General features: G+C 35.0%; 4 protein-coding genes across 4 annotated transcripts; 3 read left to right on the top strand and 1 right to left on the bottom strand.

The window, feature by feature from the left end:
• Positions 1-1,057: 1,057 nt before the first annotated feature.
• LOC102588603 (G-type lectin S-receptor-like serine/threonine-protein kinase At1g11330) lies at positions 1,058-8,767 on the top strand. The gene is made up of 14 exons (XM_015312120.1): positions 1,058-2,369; positions 2,535-2,639; positions 2,727-2,881; positions 2,948-3,158; positions 3,401-3,638; positions 3,758-3,908; positions 4,200-4,496; positions 5,323-6,628; positions 6,874-6,990; positions 7,074-7,228; positions 7,296-7,506; positions 7,716-7,953; positions 8,032-8,182; positions 8,361-8,767. Exons 1-14 carry the CDS (start codon positions 1,085-1,087, stop codon positions 8,661-8,663), a joined length of 4,923 nt encoding a protein of 1,640 aa, XP_015167606.1. The 5' UTR covers positions 1,058-1,084; the 3' UTR covers positions 8,664-8,767.
• A 2,029-nt stretch (positions 8,768-10,796) lies between these two features.
• On the top strand, positions 10,797-13,037 carry BBR/BPC1 (protein BASIC PENTACYSTEINE2-like). Its single transcript, NM_001288700.1, is given in 2 exon segments — positions 10,797-10,905; positions 12,102-13,037. A coding segment is annotated over 1 exon segment (846 nt). The 5' UTR covers positions 10,797-10,905; positions 12,102-12,108; the 3' UTR covers positions 12,955-13,037.
• Positions 13,038-16,043: 3,006 nt separating this feature from the next.
• Positions 16,044-18,862, bottom strand: LOC102588925 (protein OBERON 3-like). Its single transcript, XM_006355024.2, has 2 exons — positions 16,658-18,862; positions 16,044-16,361 (listed from the first exon to the last, which is right to left on the bottom strand). The coding sequence occupies exons 1-2, from the start codon at positions 18,735-18,737 to the stop codon at positions 16,186-16,188; spliced, it is 2,256 nt and encodes a 751-aa protein (XP_006355086.2). The 5' UTR covers positions 18,738-18,862; the 3' UTR covers positions 16,044-16,185.
• Positions 18,863-19,800: 938 nt separating this feature from the next.
• On the top strand, positions 19,801-20,979 carry LOC107061993 (putative clathrin assembly protein At1g25240). Its single transcript, XM_015312121.1, has one exon. It carries the CDS (start codon positions 19,801-19,803, stop codon positions 20,977-20,979), a length of 1,179 nt encoding a protein of 392 aa, XP_015167607.1.
• The last annotated feature ends 507 nt before the right edge of the window (positions 20,980-21,486 follow it).

Consider the following 21,486-nt stretch of genomic DNA (forward strand, 5'->3'; position numbering starts at 1 on the left):
ATTAAGGCGAATAGGGAGGTGTAAATGGGGGGTTATGGGGTGAAAGAGCCGTTGGTGGGGCCCAAAACCCGTTGCCCAACGGCTCTCAATGGCTATAATTTTCAAAATTTTTCAGATTAAAAAAAAAAAAAAAAAAAAGACGAAACTGGACGGAACAGGGACTAACCGGACCGGGACGGACCGGTAAATCCTGGTTTCCGTCCCGCTACCCCTCCCGGACCGGAACAATTCTGGATCTAACCGGTACTATCCGGAACCGAGACGGAACCGGTAACGGACCGGAACCGGTACCGGTACCTCCCGGTTCCGTTGCCACCCTTAGGCACACGCACACATGTTTCATCGTTAAATATAGTGGAACACAGAGCGAAAGGAAAAGTATTCAAAGGATCCTTATTACTACACCAGTAACTACATTACCACTCGTGGGTGTGGTGGGATGCTTGAAATCTCTCCATCTTTAATTAAAAGTTTCAGTTTTCAGCCCGGATAATGGAGAACTTTTGGTGGGGAGCACTTTGACAAGTATGTGACGTGAATTTGGATTAGTCTAGCCAATGAGTTTCAGATACTAAATGTCTATAGAGAAAAAACTGTAAAATCCTTTTCTTGCAATCATTATGGTTGTATGGGAACTCAAAACCAAACATTTTACATGGTTTGGTATAGCCATCATTGTGTACTTCAGTGTTTTGTTCTAGGGTTGTGAAGGGAGAGATATCGGATTTATCGTGTGACAAAAGAAGAGAAAACTGTAGTTTGTACAGAAGAAATTTTAAAGTCTTTATAGTATGAACTGAAAACTGTAGTTTGAAATGAGTCTTGTCCTCGTTTCAAAGACTGAAATTTTGAAGTATTTATCGTATGAACTGATTTTTAGCCCAATTTTTTGATTGGCCTGAAAGTCTCTGAGTGAGAATGACATGTGTGGCCTAAAATGTTTTTGCTAGTTCTGTGGGGTTGACAAAATGGTTTTGTAGTGGACTTTGACAATTTGGAAGCTTATAATAGTAAACTTTGACTATTTATTGTGCTTTGTTACATATAGTTTGGTAATAGGAAGAGTATTAGAAAACCAAAAAAGATGACCACTAGCAGCAGAAATGTGCATCATTTTGTTCATCTAATTCTTGTTATTCTTCATTGTTTTAATACAGGATTTTGCACAGAAGTAGATAGCATTACCAGCACTCTATCTCTGAGGGATCCTGGGATTTTATCATCTCCAGGAGGCGTCTTGAAGTTGGGATTTTTCAGTCCTCTAAACAGCTCTAACAGGTATGTTGGTATTTGGTACAATTTTTCTGAAACGATTGTCATTTGGGTGGCTAATAGGGACAAACCTTTAAGAGATTCTTCTGGGGTTGTCAAAATATCTGGTGATGGAAATATCTTAGTTATGAACGGGGAGGAGGAGATTCTTTGGTCATCAAATGTTTCAACCTCTCAGGTAAACTCAATTGCCCTTCTCCAAGATTCTGGGAATTTTGTTCTTGTAGATCATCTGAACAATGGGAGCACAATATGGCAGAGTTTTGAACATCCTTCTGATTCAATTGTCCCTAAAATGAGATTAAGTGAAAACACAAGGACAGGGGAGAGGGTAGAAGTAAAATCTTGGAGAAGCCCTTGGGATCCTAATTTCGGAAACTTTTCTTTAGGAATGAATTCTGGATTCATTCCTCAGGTGTATATCTGGAAAGGTAGTCATCCCTATTGGCGAAGTGGTCAATGGAATGGCCAGATCTTTATCGGAGTGCAGGGTATGTATTCTGTGTCGTCTGATGGATTCAATGTAGTGAACGATCGCGAAGGTACTGTATACCTTACTGGCCCTGGTGATTTTGATTTCTTAACGAAATTTGTCTTGGATTGGAAAGGGAATTTGGTTCAATCATATTGGGATGTGAATGAGACAAACTGGAAGATAATATGGTCAGCTCCCAATAACGATTGTGAAGTTTATGGAACATGTGGTCCATTTGGGAGCTGCAATTTGGAGTCGCCGATCTGTTCTTGTCTGAAAGGTTTTGAGCCAAAGCACAGGGAAGAATGGGAAAAGGGGAATTGGACTAGTGGTTGTGTTAGGAGGAAAGCTTTGCAATGTGAAGTAAGGAATAACTCAGGGGATTCAAGTAAAGAAGACGGATTTCTAAAGATAGGGTCAATAAAATTGCCTGATTTTGCAGAAAGGTCATCGACTAGAGAAGACCAATGTAAAAGCCAATGCTTGGGATATTGTTCCTGCATAGCGTATGCATATGACTCAGGTACTGGCTGTATGTCATGGAGTAACAACTTGATTGATATTCAGCAGTTCCAAAGCTCGGGGAAAGATCTCTATATTCGCGTGGCACATTCAGAGCTTGGTATGTATAGTGGTGTTGAATAGAAGACTCATTATCCACCCAGAATAGCTTAATCAGTCATTTGAGATATCATGGACTTATTGAATTCCATATATATACATTAAGTAGCTTACTTCTGTAGAGAACTGATTTTTGTTCACCTTTTGTGATTGCTCTACATTACAGATCATCATAAAGACATAAAGAAAATTGTAATTCCAGTAATCCTTGGTTTTCTTACACTCTGTGTTTGTCTGTTCCTTTGCTGTACATGGATGGCCAGACTTAGAGGTAAAACAAGCTATAAAGTTTTAGTATTATACATTTAGAAGCACTTTGTTTGCTATAGTAGTTAATTTGTATCCCTGCTGATATTAGGAGTAAAAAGGAAGAAGATAAATTTACTTGGTGACAGAAGTGCAGTTCATATGGAAGAGTTACCAGTCTTCAGCCTCGATACGCTTGCAAATGCAACATCCCAATTCCATGAGGATAAGAAGCTTGGTCAGGGCGGTTTTGGTCCAGTTTACATGGTACAATTTTCTTCTCTCTCGATCACTTTTCAAATTTCAGTTGCTGAAATTGCTGATTACTTGTAGGGAAAATTGGAAGACGGGAAAGAAATAGCAGTCAAGAGGCTTTCAAAAGCCTCGGGACAAGGGCTGGAGGAGTTCATGAATGAAGTGTTGGTGATCTCGAAAGTCCAACATAGAAACCTTGTTAGACTTTTGGGATGTTGCGTTGATAAAGAGGAGAAGATGTTGATTTATGAATATATGCCCAAGAAAAGCTTGGATGTGTTTCTCTTTGGTTAGTCCTTGCTTTTAATAAGCATTGTACTTCTCATAGCAGTTCTTTGTTACTCCACATCTATGTTGTTCGGACTCTTCAATAATGTCGATGGATGCTTGTTAGATCCTCCAAAAGTACTGCACTTTTGGAGGATCCGACACGAGAACATCAACAATTTTGGGGAGTCTGAGCAACATTGCTCCACATTTCTTCTGAAGCAAAGTTAATCCCTTCTCCATTCATATTTGACAAACATCTAGATGAAGGCCACCGAGGCATTTTGGATTGGAGAAAACGTTCCACTATAATCGAAGGGGTTGGTCGAGGACTCCTTTATCTTCACAGAGATTCAAGATTGAAGATAATTCATAGAGATCTGAAGCCAAGTAACATTTTGCTCGATAATGACTTCAATCCAAAGATTTCAGATTTTGGCATGGCTAGGATTTTCGGATCTGACCAAGATCAAGCAGACACAAGGAGAGTAGTTGGTACTTAGTAAGTGGACATTGATCTATATCTACCATAGCTTTACACAGTTTTCTCCTGTAAAAAACCATATCATACATACTTACTAACTAATCATTTTTTACACGAATGTGCTGACATTTTTACAGTGGATACATGGCCCCTGAATATGCAATGAAAGGAAGATTCTCTGAGAAATCGGACGTTTTCAGCTTTGGAGTTCTAGTGTTAGAGATCATCAGTGGCCGAAAAAGTACAAGTTCTTGGAATGAGACATCCTCTTTTAGCCTTTTCGGATATGTAAGATTCCCTTTATATGCTACTATTCAAATACTAAAAATGCTCATACTGCAAAAACTATACAGTCAAAACATTTCTACATCGACCTCGTTTGTCCAGATATCTTTTGGTTGCTATAGTGAAATGCTATTATAGAGAACATCCAAAGTAAATTTCACCATTATAGTAACGTGTTGTTATAGTTCGATTGTGTGTACCTTATATTTTTACATTATGATGGTAGAATTACTTTTGCTGTCACTGTGTTTTATGCATCAATAAGTTTGATGATCAATTTTTCACTGTTTTCAGGCATGGATGTTATGGAAAGAACAAGATTTATCAACTTTTATCGATCCATTCATATTGAACACGAGCTCGGAAATGGAGATCAGAAAATGCATACAGATTGGTTTACTATGTGTTCAAGAATTTGCTGAAGACAGACCAAGTATTTCATCTGTTCTTGCTATGCTTACCAGTGAAACTACAAGTCTTCCTGCACCATCACAACCTGCTTTTACTGAAAGACATGATTGTATCTTCAAAATGTGCAATGTAACTAATTGTACTTTGAACAATATCAGTATCACAAACATAACTGGTAGATGACATGAGTATATGAAATTATTATTTTTAAGATATGCAAAATTATCCATTTGTCTCAATTTGTATGATATCTTTGTCATTCATTTTTCGATTACATGTTAAATATTCGTGTTGAATCAAATATCATAATCCACAAGTGTAATATGTGTTTGCCAATCACAGAATATATTATGGGATGTATTTGGAATAAAATGAAAAGGCATTTAGGTTTAATGTCAATTTGTGCAACAATACATTTTTCATTACACTATGTGCATTATTACCACTTATAGTTGACAAGCATGTTGACGTTGAGATGCTAGCTTATTGTCAAGGTCCCCACTCAATTCTCACACTAACGTGGCTTTTGGATTTTCACTCATTTTACTTTTTCGAAATAGTTTAAATATATCAATCATTATATTTCTGGTCTAAGGTTGAATTAAGCTTAGATGTCATATCTTTACATCAATACTCATTTTATTTTATTTTCTTCTTCTTTTTTCAATGAGCATTTAATAATTTAAGGAAAAGAAATGTGTTATTTCAACAAGTTAAAACTTGTCAATTCACAATGTTATTTCAGGAACATACTACACAATGATAGTGATGGGAGAAAAGACTTATATTGTCAGCGTATAGAAGTTAAACTCTACATTTTACATTATTCGTTTTTAAGTGTCAATTTTTGCATTGGCCTAAAAGTCTCGGATAGAGAATGATATGTGGTTTGTGATATTTCTATAGGGTCAACAAATTAAAAATCCTATTTGGCTGCTTGTGATATTAGACTTTGACAACATATTGTGCTTTTGTTCATATAGTGTGGTAATAAGAAAAGTCTTAGAAAACCAAAAAGATGAGCAACAGCAGCAGCAGAAGAAGAAATTTGCAATATTTTGTTCATATAATTCTTGTTATTCTTCGTTTTATCGATACAGGATTATGCAGTGAAGTGGATAACATTACCAGCATTCAATCTCTGAGAGATCCTGGAATTTTATCGTCTCCAGGAGGCGTATTCAAGTTAGGATTTTTCAGTCCTCAAAACAGTACTAATAGGTATGTTGGTATTTGGTACAATTTTTCTGTAACAACTGTCATTTGGGTGGCTAATAGGGACAAACCTTTAAGAGATTCTTCTGGTGTTGTAAAGATATCTCGTGATGGAAATGTCGTTATAACGAATGGAGAGGAGGAGATTCTTTGGTCATCAAATGTTTCAACTTCTCAGGTAAACTCAATTGGCCTTCTCCAAGATTCTGGGAACTTTGTTCTCGTTGATCATCGGGACAATATGAGCACTATATGGCAGAGTTTTGAACATCCTTCTGATTCAACTATTCCTAGAATGAGAATAAGTGAAAATACAAGGACAGGGGAGATGGTAGAAGCAAGATCTTGGAGAAGTCCTTCGGATCCTAATATCGGAGACTTTTCTTTAAGAATGAACTCTGGAGTCATTCCTCAAGTGTATATATGGAAAGGAAACCGTCCCTATTGGCGAACTGGTCAATGGAATGGACAGATCTTTATAGGAGTGCAGAATATGTATGCTGTGGTATCTGATGGATTTAATGTAGTGAATGATCGCGAAGGTACTGTATATTTTACTGGACCTATTCGTGATAATTTTTTAAGGATATTAGTCTTGGATTGGAGAGGGAACTTGGTTCAATCATATTGGAATGTGACTGAGACAAACTGGAAGATAATATGGTCAGCTCCCAGTAACAATTGTGAAGTTTATGGAACGTGTGGTCCATTTGGGAGCTGCAATCATTTGGAGTCGCCGGTCTGTTCTTGTCTGAAAGGTTTCGAGCCAAAGCATAGGGAAGAATGGGAAAAGGGGAATTGGACTAGTGGTTGTGTTAGGAGGAGTGCTTTGCAATGTGAAGTTAAGAATAACACCGCGAATTCAAGTAAAGAAGACGGATTTCTAAAGATGGAGTTGATGAAATTGCCTGATTTTGCTGAAAGGTCATCTACTTCAGAAGACTTATGTAGAAGCCAATGCTTGGGGAATTGTTCCTGCATAGGGTATGCATTTGATTCAGGTATCGGCTGTATGTCGTGGAGTGAAATGATTGACATTCAGCAGTTCCAAAGCTCGGGGAAAGATCTCTATATTCACGTGGCAAATTCAGAGCTTGGTATGTATTCTGGTACTGAATAAAAAACTCATTGTCAGTCATTTCAGATAGGCGTAATACATAAATGTGCCCTTTTACTTGGCCTCAACTCACATCTATGCTCTCATGAACACTCAAAGTTAGATGGCATGGATGTCAGCAAAGGCCAAATCAAAAGACACATTTATGTATTATGCCTTTGAGATATGTTCGACTTAATTGAATTCCATGTATTCTGTAAAGAACTGATATTTGTTCACCTTTAGTGTTTTCTGCAGATCATGGTAAAGACATAAAGAAAATCGTAATTCCAGTAATTGTTGGTTCTCTTACACTCTGTGTTTGTCTGTTCCTTTGCTATACAATGGTGATCAGACGTAGAGGTAAACATGCTAATAAGTTTTTGTATTACACATTAAGAAGCACTTTGTTCGCTATAGTTAACTTGTATTCCTGCTGATATTAGGAGTGAAAAGAGAGGAGGTAGCTTTACTTGGTAACAAAAGTCCAGTTAATATGGAAGAATTACCAGTCTTCAGCCTCGATACGATTGCAAATGCAACATCCCAATTCAATGAGGATAATAAGCTTGGTCAGGGCGGTTTTGGTCCAGTTTACAAGGTACGAGTTTCATCTCTCTCGATCACTTCCCATAATTCAAGTTACTGATATTGGTGATTCCTTGTAGGGGAAATTGGAAGATGGGAAAGAAATAGCTGTCAAGAGGCTCTCAAAAGCCTCGAAACAAGGGCTGGAGGAGTTCATGAATGAAGTGTTGGTGATCTCGAAAGTCCAACATAGAAACCTTGTTAGACTCTGTGGATGCTGTGTCGATAAAGAGGAGAAGATGCTGATTTATGAATATATGCCAAAGAAAAGCTTAGATGTGTTTCTCTTTGGTTAGTCCTTGTTACTTCTCATCTGCATTACTCCACATCTATGTTGCTCGGACTCTTCAATAATGTTGATGGATGCTTGCTAGATCCCCCAAAAGTACTGCATTTTTGGAGGATCCAACATGAGTACATCAGCATTCTGAGCAACATTACTCCACATTTCTTCTGATCCTTTTGTTTAAATTCTCCATTCATATTTGACAAACATCTAGATGAAGCACATCGAGACATTTTGGATTGGACAAAACGTTCCATTATAATCGAAGGAGTTGGTCGAGGACTCCTTTATCTACACAGAGATTCAAGATTGAAGATAATTCATAGAGATCTAAAGCCAAGTAACATCTTGCTCGATAATAACTTCAATCCAAAGATTTCAGATTTTGGCATGGCTAGGATTTTCGGATCTGATCAAGATCAAGCAGACACAATGAGAGTAGTTGGTACTTAGTAAGTGATCATTTATCTATATACAATACCATAACTTTGCATAATTTAACTACTCGAATCGTACTGACATATTTACAGTGGATACATGGCACCCGAATATGCAATGGAAGGAAGATTCTCAGAGAAATCCGATGTTTTCAGCTTTGGAGTTCTAGTCTTAGAGATCATAAGTGGTCGAAAAAGTACAAATTCTTGGACTGAGACATCCTCTTTGAGCCTTTTGGGATATGTAAGACTCCTCTTATAGTTGCTATAGCGAAATGTTTGTTATAAAGAACGTATAATATAACATAACATGAAGAATCAGTTCCAAAAAAGAACTTGGCTGTTATATAATGAAATGTTATTATAGAGGACGACTATTATAAAGAGGTCTGACCGACTATATCATGTACCTTATATTTCAGGCATGGAAGTTATGGAAAGAACAAGATTTATCAACTTTTATCGATCCGTTTATATTGAATCCGAGCTCGGAAATAGAGATCAGAAAATGCATACAGATTGGTTTACTATGTGTACAAGAATTTGCTGAAGACAGGCCAAGTATTTCATCTGTTCTTGTTATGCTTACTAGTGAAACAACAAGTCTTCCAGCACCATCACAACCTGCTTTTACTGAAAGAAGACACTTCAGAATGTGCAATGAAAATAGAGAAACTAAGTTTACTTTGAACAAAATGAGTATCACAAACCTTACTGGTAGATAACATGAGCATATGAAATTACTTTTTAAAGATTTGCACAATTGTTATAGTATGATCCATTCGTCTCAATTTGTATGATACCTTTTGTTTCAAAATGTTTGACAATATTGGGTCCGTGTAAAGCACAGAATATTTGTTATTAGTTACAAATAGAATTAGGGTAAGATATCACACCTGGTGTTTGTACTAAGTCGTATAAATTTACTATAAGGTAAATAATTTAAAGAGGCGAGAATACATATTAAAATAATCAATGATTAAGTGTTAAAATTCTAGGTGTAAACACATGTCATACATTTATTGACTTGTTATAAACACCAAGTCTAAATAATTTTTAACTAAAACGGAACAATATTAAAACCTAAGAAATTGGTTTTATCATCCAATGATACCTAAAATGCAAATGGTCTGATATGTTTCTTCAACTTTATTATAAGTGAGCACTTTTAATTTCTATCGAATATTTAGTAAAACAGTTTTGGAAGATTTGATGTAATAGTGGGCGGGGAGGGGAGATAAGTTTCTCATTACATGAGCCTAAACTACAAATTATAATGCTCTTCATCACATGAGACTAAATAGTAAGTCGCAATAAACCTCATCGCATGAGCCTAAACTTTTTTTAAATGTGTAAAACAGAAAATGAAAATATTCTTTTTTAGACAGACAATTATGAATTATATATATTTTACTTTTTATTACTCTATATTAGAAGTGATAGTATGAGGAGCTTGGATTAAGCTGGTTGCTTAGGTCATTTGTATAATATTTTTGGATAATTTAGTCATTTTTGCTCATATATTGTGGAACGTGTGTTTATATGTATATTTAGATGTTTCATTTTGTGTTTTAATGATAAACTAACAAATCATTTCCACTATTTATATTCAGTAGTTTTGTTTTAAATTATATGTCTTACTTTCATTTTTAGTATGTTATATATTCAAATTATTAAAAAACAGTACTATAAATTATAATAATTTACTATTTAAAATACTTAAAAAATATATTAAAAATTTGATTGGCTCTAGAAATTTTATATATGTCAGATAAATTGGGACATATCAACTAACATATATTATTTTAAAATTATATAAGAAAATATATATTGTAAATCATAATAATTAACCGTTTAAAATATTTAAAAATTAAATAGCCACATAAATTGAGATAAATGAAGTAATATATTGCTTAGGATCTGTCAGAATATACTCCGATTTGTCCTTCTACTCCAATTTGTTCTATTTATATTATTCACTACTATCACCGTCCAAATCGCATACTCTCTAATATTTTATAGATAGATGGAAACAAATTTGTTTATAACAAGAGGGAAAATAATGTTATATCAATTTTGTACAGTGGATACGCTAGTTTTAAATCTAGACAGGATAAGAATGGAGTTTTGGTCTTACAATAACATCTCTATACCTATCTTTCTAAAATCTATGAACTTATATATATTACTATTAATATTATTATTATTTCTTATTTTTTGTTGTGTATATTGAAGATAGACTATATTAAAATTTATATTAGAAAAAAACTAACAAACATGATTTTGTATCTAGAAAAACTTACATTATCCATGGTATAGTATATTAGTTTAAATAATCATAGTCTTTGTTTTCATTGTTATTTACCGTTTAACAATAATTTTTTTTTACTTTTGTGTAACGATTGATTTTGTGTGATCACATTCTCATTTTGTCTTTACTCATTATTTAATAAGTTCATTTTGTTCTTGACATTTTTTTTATAACAATCATATCTCATACCCCACTTTTTCGATAGATTTATCGTTAAAACATATGTGAAATTATGTAACATATACAATCTATCTAAATATTATATTTATTAATAAAATATAGTATAATATGTTATGAAACAATACGTAACCATCATTCAAATAAAATTTAAATTTCAAAAAACTTTTAATTAAAAATAAAAAAATACTTATTTTTGGTTTTATTATGCTTCAAGGTATCAAAGTAGTAAACGTAAAGATAATATTCGGCTGTTTATGTTTTTTTATTAAATTGCATTTATATTAAATTGCTTTCATTGGAAGTTGAAAAAATAAATAAATTGATAAAATGGTCTCTCTTTTCTCTCTTTCTTAAAAGGGTTTCTGTCATCTCTCTCTCTCTTCCTTTCTCTCTCCTTGAGTTCTATCTCTCTCCTCTCACCTCTGTCTCTCTCTCTCCTGAAAGGAAAAAAAACCCTACGAGGTGTTTACCAACAAGTAAGTTTCTCTCTCCCTGCCTTTCTCTTTCTCTCTCTATATATCTCTTTCTTTAAAAATTTGGACTTTTTTTTCTTTATATGTTTTATCTCTTTCCTTCATTTGATTTTTTTTGTTGAAAAACATATGTACTTGTCTTTGCATGCTAATTTCATTTTGATGAGTTTTGTTGGTTTAATCTTGGATCTGTTTTTGTGTATGTTGTTTGTGTCAGATCTGTGTTGGAGAACACAAAGATTCAATTTTTATTTGTGGGTTTGCATTTCTATTGAATTCTATGTTGATTTTGAGTACCCATTTGTGGATTTTTAGATTTATGAAAGATTGTATTTAATTGCTTCATAGCTGATCTGGAAATTCTAATTTTGTTTGTGGGTTTTTGTTTCTAGTGGCTGAAATGTTGAATTTGGTGAGTTTTGGGTGCTCATTTTGTTTGTGGGTTCAAAAAATTTGATCTGGAAAACCCAAAAGATTGTATTTTTATTTGTGGGTTTTTGTTTCTAGTGGCTGAAATGTTGAAGTTGATGAGTTTTCGGTGCTCATTTTGTTTGTGGGTCAAAAAATTTTGTTGGGGTTATTGAAATTTTGATCTGGAAACTCAAAAGATTTTAACTTTATTTGTGGGTTTTTGTTTCTGGTGGCAGAAATGTTGAATTTGATGAGTTTTGGGTGCTCATTTTGTTTGTGGGTTCAAAAATTTTTGTTGGGGTTATCAAAAATTGTATCTGGGAATTCAAAAGATTCTAACTTTATTTGTTGGTTTTTGTTTCTAGTGGCTGCAATGTTGAATTTGATGAGTTTGAGGTGCCTAATTTGTTTTGGGTGCAAATATATGAGTTGGGGGTATGGAGATTTGTTAAATTTTCTAGTTATACATTTCATTTCTATTGAAAGGTTGATGAAATTGCATCTGAATTGGAATGATGGCAATGACAATGGGTATGGGTAGATTTGATCGATTTGCAACTGGCATTTATCTTTGGGTTTCTGGATCTGCTCATATTATATGCTTGGTTGACTTGATTTTGTTATTTCCTATTCCATTTCAAATCTTGATGGTTTTGTTATGTTGGATATATTCCTAATCTGAGTCTTTGAAGTGTGTGTAGATTAGTAATTTAATGCATTTTTGTTGGGCATTTCTAATTATGGCAAAAAAGTTAATGTTAAGTGGTGATGTTTGGATTGATCTGTAGTTTACTGATGGATGACGACGGATTGAATATGAGGAACTGGGGTTATTATGAACCTTCCCTTAAAGGGCATCTAGGTCTTCAGCTGATGTCATCGATGGTTGATCGAGATGCAAAGCCTTACCTTACCAGGCGTGAGAATCCCATTATGCTCGGTGCTAATGGGGTGTTCCATTCTCGGGATTCTATCATCCCAGAAGCACCTTTATCTCACATTGACTATGTAAGGGACAGTTGGATAAATCACAGAGACAAATTTCTTCATATGTTTCCGGGGAGTCCTTACACTTCAGTTCTCCCCGATGCTTCTGCAAGTACTCCCATGCAAATGGTACAACAACCTGATACAACTAAGGATGCGGGGGTGAATGCTGAGGAACCAAGTGTTAAGAAAGAAAGTGGTCCTTCAAAGAGAAAGACTGGTGGTGCCACTCCCAAAGCTCCCAAAGCGAAGAAGTCAAAGAAAGTGTCATCCACACCTAAGGAAAATGGCAACCCCTCTCAACGAGCAAAACCAGCAAAGAAGAGCATGGACATTGTATTAAATGGAATTGATATGGACATTTCTGTCATTCCTATACCAGTTTGTTCCTGTACTGGTTCTCCTCAGCAATGCTATCGATGGGGATGTGGTGGCTGGCAGTCAGCTTGTTGCACCACTAGCATATCAATGTATCCACTTCCAATGAGTACTAAAAGACGCGGAGCAAGGATTGCTGGAAGAAAGATGAGCCAGGGAGCATTCAAGAAGGTTTTGGAGAAACTTGCTGCTGAAGGATACAATTTTGCTAATCCAATTGATCTGAGGACTCACTGGGCCAAACATGGTACCAACAAGTTTGTGACAATCAGGTAGACTTACATAGAGGGTACCATTACAGACTGCCAATGCGTCTTGTTTGTTTACTTGTATATCCCTGGGGCCTTTGCAGAGGTTTACTTGGTACCTTTCTGTAGTCCGTGACGATACATGTTTAGACTTTGATATTTTAATTTTCAGCAACAGTTGTTTAATTTTTCATTTTGTTGCTTTGGTAGTGGGCACTCTGCTCTGCCTGCCAACAGTAGGATGTTGAAAATTTCTTTTCTTGATCGGATGTTTTTTAAGATGAGCATGTTCATCCATTTATTTTTACTCCTGTCAGTTATCTCTTTCTGATACTTATCGAAAAAGAAAAAAATCTCTTTTGAAGACCATCCACTCTGTTTGATTTTCTTTGCACCTTTAGTCCTATAGAGTGTTTTTGTCATGAGTGATGCCTTTTGTTTAGATGATTAGATGGATGTCTTCTAATGTGTTTGCAACTTTCTGCTTGAGATTGGTTTTTAGATGACTTGTCTTAGCTTGACAAATCTGTTGTTATCACCTCAGTAACTTACAGTTACATAGCTTGTGGCTGATAACTGTTGTGAGTACAAGCAATCTTAAGATTGACTTGTGCTTCGACTTTGTGACTTTGTGTAGATGTTGGTGGCGGTCAACTATTGTGAAAATATAACAATCTTAAGATTGTAATTTGCATCGACTTGTAAGTATGGGTTGGTCCTTGTCACACTATTTGAGTCAGTGATAATGTAAAGTTTCTTAATTTGGGGTGTGGCTGAACTTTTCCAGTCACTAACTTTCCGAACATGGATTCAAGTACATGTGACTGGGAAGGTTTCTTGATCATCACGAACGTGCAAAGTAAGATACATCCTTTTTTTGGAAGTTTATTTATATACTTGTCTCTGCCTGTAAGTAGGCTTGATTACAGTTATAGCTTGGATTTCATTTACGTAGCATATGTTTTCTTGTTTTCATGTGAAATCTCATTTTGGTGCATAATTCTTATGTAAAATTGTATGCATGCCGGCAAGTTAGCGTAGAAAATATTATGCATAATCATTATCATCAACTAAAGCAATATTGAGTACCGAAGTGATGCAACAAGCAAAATAGCTTCTAGTGCAGATGTGTATGAATTTGTCATGACACATTGATGTTATTGTTCCGAACTGACCTCTTAAGCTACTGTTGCTGACTTCTTGAAGGTAGTTTCCAACTCTATTCTATTATCTAAAGACACATATAGATGACTGTATGGCTGATTTGCATTGTTTTCATTTCATAGTATAAAATATAGAACTGTTGGTCTTGGAGCTGTTTTGTATTCTTATCTGGTGTGCTTGTAAGATGATAAGTTGTTGATTGAAGTGTTTTGAAGGAAATATAACTTTGGTGAAATCCAACAGTGCCTTGTTATGTGGAGATAAGATTCCAAATGCCATATTAGAGCTCTAGGCATGGTCTAAAGTTGCTGTTTTTGTGTCAACATTCTTATTGTAGATGTTCTTGGTTTTGCATTTTGATAGTCTGAAATGCGTAAATGTGATGCCGTGACGGTGACTATTTTGCTGTCTTATCTCAGGCTGTGTGACAATAGTAATGTTCTTTCCTTGTCATGCTGTAAAATTTATATGTCACAACTCATTTTAAAGTCTAAGTGGCACTTTTTTCTGTGAAGATTGTAGTTTTTTTTTGGTAATAAAGATGATTAGTTTCTTAATTGGAAGAACTGAATTTTACTAATCACAAACTTACCAAATATGAACTCAAGTTAGGATGCTTAACTTCTTGCAAGAAATTAAAGTTGTGATTTGGGAGACTTGTTTTCATGAATGTGAAAGTATGACTTACTTTTAATGCATTGGCTTATGTTTTCTTGTTTTCATATGCATCTTCTATTATCTTCAAGATTTCATTTCATTTCATTATATCATTTAGTATAAAGATATGCATTTTGGCATGTTGTTAGTGCTTCGAATTATGTTATTTTTTCCCCATTGGTCCAAGCCATGGTGGACGAACTCGGGTACTTGGTGGGAGGTACCTTGTAGAATTAGTCAAGGTGCATGCAGGTTAACTCAGTTATTACATTTTAAAAAAATATTGACGAGGGGTGCGACGGACAACAATCTTTTCACCAAAGGTAGAGGGATTTGTGATTAGGTTATAGGTTTGAGCCTCGCTTTGTACGAACTAAGCTTGGTAATTATGTGGAGAAATATAGAGGGATCGGTCTATTATCCCCAAGTTTTGAAAGTTATGGTTGCTTCAAAAGTTGGTTCCTGACCTGTGGCGGATCCAAGATTTTTAACTTGTCTGTTACCTTGCACACATGCATGAAATCTATTTGCTTGGAAATATCCGTGCTAACAAAACGTTTAGCCCTGACTCAAGGCGTTCACATTGCAATCATATTCGTTTATACCTCAAAAAGTTTGCTTGGTTCCTATAGTTTTTTTCCCCACAATTCCGTCAAATCTAACGGAAGTGTTTTACTAATTTGATATACATAAAAAGATCACTTTTGATAAACTTAATAGCCAAAATTATTTAATTTGAATTTACTCCTAAATATATTGAACCATTTTTGTCATTTTCTTGCTGTCACACCATTCACATTTTAGAAAGTTAGCAAGCAAAATGATAATTTATACTTGTTTTAAAAAATAATTTCTTAGGTTTTAATATATGTTTTTAGTTTTGACGTTTCGAATGATCGAAGAATTTTACTTATGAATTTTATCATAAACCTGTCACTCCCACTATTATAAGTTCTGCTCACGAAATCTTAGACATAATAAGAAATTACCTAGAAATTTTTTTATCTCAATTAAAACTTCAACATGATTTTGAAGTTTGCACCCACTTCATTGACCGTTAATCTTGATTTGATTGTGTCCTAACTTGACTGGCACTCGTTGTATACCTTGATTTACTCTATAAGAATGAAATTAGTGCGCAAAGACATATTACACTTATGGATTATGATATTTGATTGAACATGAATACTTAACATGTAATAGAGAAATGAATGATGATATCAAGTATTTTGAAACGTCATAGCACTAAAAAGGTGTCATATAAATTGAGATAGATGGATTATCACGTACAAATGCTCATGTTATCTACCTTTAAGGTTTGTGATACTCATATTGTTCAAAGTAACATATTAGAAAATCAGTGTTTCTTGCAATTCTTTGATCCTCATTCTTCACAATGTTTTGCTAAGTATCATATTTCTTCTTTCACTTGGAAAGCTCATATTTCTTTTATGGCTGAACATTCGTCCTCGATCATTTTATCAGACTTAGAGGGATTCTTGGCATCACTTTGATGATGATGATCAAGAGTAATCATAGTTTTTCTTCTACTCGAAGAGCTCATGATAGACGCGGGAAAACTGGATGAAAGAAAATGTGACAAGCCATCCGTGTCTGTTAATAACAGAAAACCAAAATTAGTTCCAACGTACCACATAGATAGTATGGAATAGGGCACCTATGTCCAGCTCGAGCCTATATGACATGAACGATCAATAGATCCACTTTTGCCATATATTGCATACATAAGTACACCACATAGATATCATATTCATGGAATACGATTCATTTTCAAGATGCCTTGGTGGTGAAATGGTAGACACGTGAGACTCAGTATCTCATGCTGAAGGACAATAACACAAAATCTAACAGTTGAAATTAGAAAGTATAAGGTTTGGTTTGAAACTCACATTTAAAAAACTGAAAGATGAAATTGCAGGCGTCTGAAGGAGAGACCATCTTTTTCTCTAGCTTGTTCCGCAGTCCATAAGTTATAGCATGCAACTCCTTACCTTTAAAATCATCGCTCCCATGGAAAATCTTTTGAACATAGTCAAGCTCTTTAATTAGGATTTCTTGATCCCAGTCCTTTGCACAACATCTATACATTTCTTTAGCAAACCGAAACATTTCACTAGAATGACTACAACCAAGACAGTGAAATTGCATCTCAGTTGTTCCAGATGGACCGTTGATACTTGGACCTGGTGTTATAAGATTTCTGTGTATAGCACAAACAACATGACACCAGTGCACACATAGATCACAGCCTACCCAACTGCAAGTACCATTGGCATAATCTAAGTTCAAACATACTTGACACATACATACATTGCAGAATCCCTTGTTTTCCGAACAAATTCTGCACTTACAATTATCAACAGGTAACACTCTCTTGCAGTAAATGTTTCGACACCTTTCAAGAGAAAAAATCTGAATCAATTCAGTGGCTTGAAAGTGGTTTTCGGAAGATAAGAAGGTTACAAGTCCCATCTTTATGGCAACTAAAATTTCCAGTTGAGTCTTGTTACACTTCGAAAGAGTCTCAAAGGTAAGATCAGATCTCCCATTAAGCCTGTTCTGAAGGCTGACCAACAAATCTTTATTCTCAGGAATTGCAATTAGGCTTCTCAAGTATTCCTTTGTTGATTCGACTGTTTCATCAGGAAGCTCTTGCATAATCTGAGCCATAAGAGGAACAGACTCTGAAACTACTTCTCCAAGGATTCTCAAATCACCTGATTGATCATCAATTACTGGTCTAGCAGGCAACTCGAATAGGAAAAACGAATTACTATCCGAGCTACTGATCCTATCAGTATCATTATCACATATTTCCTTATTGACCTTTTCACAACTTAGAGCTAATCTACTTCCATCAGGATGACCTGGCAATGTACAATCTCCTGTTTCAACTTTCCTAAACTGGCTAAAATCGGACCAATTAATTCCCTCCCCGGAATACTCACTTTCATCTTCTGAACTCAGTGTAAGTGAGTAGCTAAGGTTGTGGGAAAACGGATGGGAATAGCACGACGACAAGGAACCATTCCTGAAATACCCAATCCTTGTGTTGTTATTTGATGGTTCTGGTGATTGTAGACTCCTGCTACTGCTAGTACTAGGCAAAGCCAAAGAAAGATCCAAGATTCCATCTTTTGCCTTCTTATCTGTAATTTCTGCTAAAATTTCCTCATTCTCAAGAACCCCTACAGAGGAAAGATCCAAGATTCCATCTTTTGCCTTCTTATCTGTAATTTCTGCTAAAATTTCCTCATTCTCAAGAACCCCTTTAGAGGAAAGATCCAAGATTCCATCTTTTGCCTTCTTACCTACAAATTCTGCTAAAATTTCCTCATTCTCAGCTACCCTTTTAGAGGAAAGATCAAAGATTCCACCTTTAAGCTTCTTTTCACTAATTTCTACCAAAATTTCCTCATTCTCAGCTACCCCTTTAGAGGAAAGATTCAAGATTCCACCTTTAAGCTTCTTTTCACTAATTTCTGCCAAAATTTCCTCATTCTCAGCTACCCTTTTAGAGGAAAGATTCAAGATTCCACCTTTAAGCTTCTTTTCTCTAATTTCTACCTGGATTTCCTCATTCTCAGCTACCCTTTTAGAGGAAAGATCCAAGATTCCATCTTTAAGTTTCTTTCCTCTATTTTCTACTAAAATTTCCTCATTCTGAGCTCCCCTTTTAGAGGAAAGATCCAAGATTCCACCTTTAAGCTTCTTTTCTCTAATTTCTACCTGGATTTCCTCATTCTCAGCTACCCTTTTAGAGGAATTCCCTTTATACTCATTTAACTTAAGAAAATCTCTATCTACCCATATGTTGTTTTCGTCATTTTGATCCTCAAATACAACTATTTCCTTTCCCTTATTACAGTCCATTTTCATTTGGGATGCTGATTCTTCAAGAAAATGAACACCCTTTTCTTGAAACTTCCCAAATCTATTCTCATCAATGCTATCCATATTTTTGTTCATAGATTCACTACTATTATTTTTATATTGAATTGTTCATACAATCACTTTTGAAGGAACAAATGGAAAGTCAAAGAGGGACTAAAAAAACTCAGATAGAGAAAGGTGACTTGAAAAAGCAAATTGAACAGCACAGAGAGAAGTTTCAAGCTAAGAGTTTCTTGGGATTCAAAATACTTTAGTCAAGGATTGTGTATACTATATGCAAGGTAAAATATTATTATTTTTGGTTTCCCACCCGATGTTTGAAGCCCACATTGGAGCCTCGACTAAATTCGGACAGCACAATGCAGGGCCCATTCGCGGGTAGCGCTCCCAACATGATTTTCTCCATACTCAGGGCTCGAACTCGGGATCTCTGGTTAAGGGTGAAGCACTCCAGGTAAAATAAGTTATTCACGTGGTTTAGTGGTAAGATGTGTTTACGCTCTACTATGTTAGACCTCATACATCACTTGTGAGATTTCACTGGATATGTTATAGGACTATTAGTAGTTCGGTACATAATGAATGCTCTTTATTATAATAGTTTAGCAAATTGAAGGGGGAAAAAAAGAAGTTAATTGCATATCTAAATGATATGGATTTAAAAATATGCTAAGGTTAATATTTAAATTGACACCTAATGCTTGCATGGTTTTGTAATTTCTGATATTTTATTTTCTTTGCTTCTTCTAGATTTTAGACTTTTTTAGTCAAAATCTTCGTATTAACACTCTTTATAAGCGTTTTTAACGCGCACTTTAGTCATATCAGTTAAATCAAATATTAATACAACTATGTGATCAACAGTTAAAAGCGTTTATTACGTGTGTGTTTATAGTAAGTAAAGGAGAAATCAACTTGCATAGAACAATTATTTGTGTATTAAACCTTTAAGTCAATAAAAGTTACATTTCGAGTCATCCAAAAGATAAATAAATTAAAACGAAAGAAAATAATAATAATGTATAATAAAAACTACAAAAAAGAATTCCACCACAAAAAACTCTTCCAACAAGAAAAAGAACATCAAGAGAAAGAAGGAAAAAACAGGGGAAACAGAGCAAGGAATATCAAACTAGCAATGAGGCTATGGAGAAAGGTTTCCGGATTGCTTAAAGATCAAAATAGCGTATGGATTGCTAGCTTATCGAGACGTACAGCTCTCCGGAATCCAGACATCGAGGCTGCTGTTATAAAAGCTACGAGCCACGATGAATTCTCCATGAACATGAAGAATGTTGATCGCGTATTTAGATGGCTTCGTTTGTCATCGACTAATCTTAAGCCTCTCATTTGGGCTATATCTATTCGAACAGAGAAAACAAAGAGTTGGGTTGTTGCAATTAAGGTTTTGATATTAATGCATGGTCTATATAGCACTAGGCTTCCTTGTGTCCAAAGAATTGGGAGGTTGACATTTGATCTCTCTAATTTCGAAGATGGACATTCAAGAAACATCGAAATGCAGGGGATAAACGAGTTCATTCGTGCTTATTTCATGTTTCTTGATCAGAAATCTTACTTTCTCTTCATGGAAATGGAGGAGAAAAGAAGCATGGTGAAATTGAACAAGAACATGGTGATGCAAAATCTTGAAAATGAAGAAAAAGAGAATTATTCGATGGCTCAGGATCTTGTTTTACTCGAAAAATTGCAGACATTGCTAGATATGTTACTTGAGATTAGGCCATTATCAGACTCTTCTATTGTCCCTCTTATTCTTGAAGCTATGGATTGCGTTGTGACAGAGATTTTCGATGTTTACAGCAGGATTCGCCTTGGTATTGCTCGTGTTTTATCAAGGATTAACGTAATTGGTAAAGTTGAAGCTACATTGGCTCTTAAAATCATTAAAAAGGCGAATATACAAGCTGTAGAATTGTCTCTATATTTCGAGTTTAACAGAGATATCGGGGTGAGAAATGCTGAAATATGTCCAATAGTAGACCAAATCCCAAATGAAGAAATCAAAGAACTCGAAGAAATCATCAAGGGGGCTTCAGATACATCCGAAAAGATTGATGAAATCAATCAAGACATTGTGATTTACGAAAAGATGGAGTCTGAAACCAAATTGAAGACGATAATTACTAATCGTTGGGAGACTTTTGATGAAGAACATGGTGGTGATGACTCTTCTGCTATAGTCAAATTTACATCAAGAATAAATCCTTTTGCAGATTATTCGGAACTTACTAGCTCGACTAATAATGTACCTGTTAAACCTCAAGAATTGCCGGATTTAATTAGCTTTACGTAGCAATGATCACTCCAAGATTCTTGGTTTTCATGGATGAACATCAAATATAATGTGTAACAAAAGCTTAATAGTATCAAACAAGAGAGAAAAGAGACATTTTTTCTTGTATTGATAATTTTTTATATAATATATACTTATGTAGATAGAATTTTTCAAAGGAAATATTGTTATGTTATGTCATATATGTGTTATCATCTAAGCTGGTGTTCAAGATAATCCTTTGTTCCATAGCATTGGGGCTAGTAATTTGAACATGGTATGAAATATAATACACTCATTTAAGAATTATTAATGTGTCAAGATCGATTAAAGATTTGATTTCCTTCCCCCTCACCTTTTACTGATTCTATTCATCAGGATATTCTACGTTCATCAAGCTCGCAAACTAGCAATTGACTTAAGGATTATTATTGATGGTTTTAACGAAAATAAGAAGCTCCTAAAGTACGATGTTTGGTTGCTAGTTTACAGTTTCACACAATTAAAACATGTACAAATTGCGAGTGT

This window comes from Solanum tuberosum, unplaced genomic scaffold (assembly GCF_000226075.1).
Source record: "Solanum tuberosum cultivar DM 1-3 516 R44 unplaced genomic scaffold, SolTub_3.0 scf00189, whole genome shotgun sequence".
NCBI classification, from domain to species: domain Eukaryota; kingdom Viridiplantae; phylum Streptophyta; class Magnoliopsida; order Solanales; family Solanaceae; genus Solanum; species Solanum tuberosum.

Bases quoted from the DNA above. Each gene is read 5' to 3' on its own strand.
- LOC102588603 (XM_015312120.1), top strand. From the start codon at position 1,085: ATGACCACTAGCAGCAGAAATGTGCATCATTTTGTTCATCTAATTCTT. The intron at 2,370-2,534 runs GTATGTATAGTG...TCTACATTACAG, and splicing joins CGTGGCACATTCAGAGCTTG to ATCATCATAAAGACATAAAG. The intron at 8,183-8,360 runs GTAAGACTCCTC...CTTATATTTCAG, and splicing joins CTTTGAGCCTTTTGGGATAT to GCATGGAAGTTATGGAAAGA.
- LOC102588925 (XM_006355024.2), bottom strand. From the start codon at position 18,737: ATGAACAAAAATATGGATAGCATTGATGAGAATAGATTTGGGAAGTTT. The intron at 16,362-16,657 runs GTGAGTTTCAAA...TGTTATTAACAG, and splicing joins CATCTTTCAGTTTTTTAAAT to ACACGGATGGCTTGTCACAT.
- LOC107061993 (XM_015312121.1), top strand. From the start codon at position 19,801: ATGAGGCTATGGAGAAAGGTTTCCGGATTGCTTAAAGATCAAAATAGC.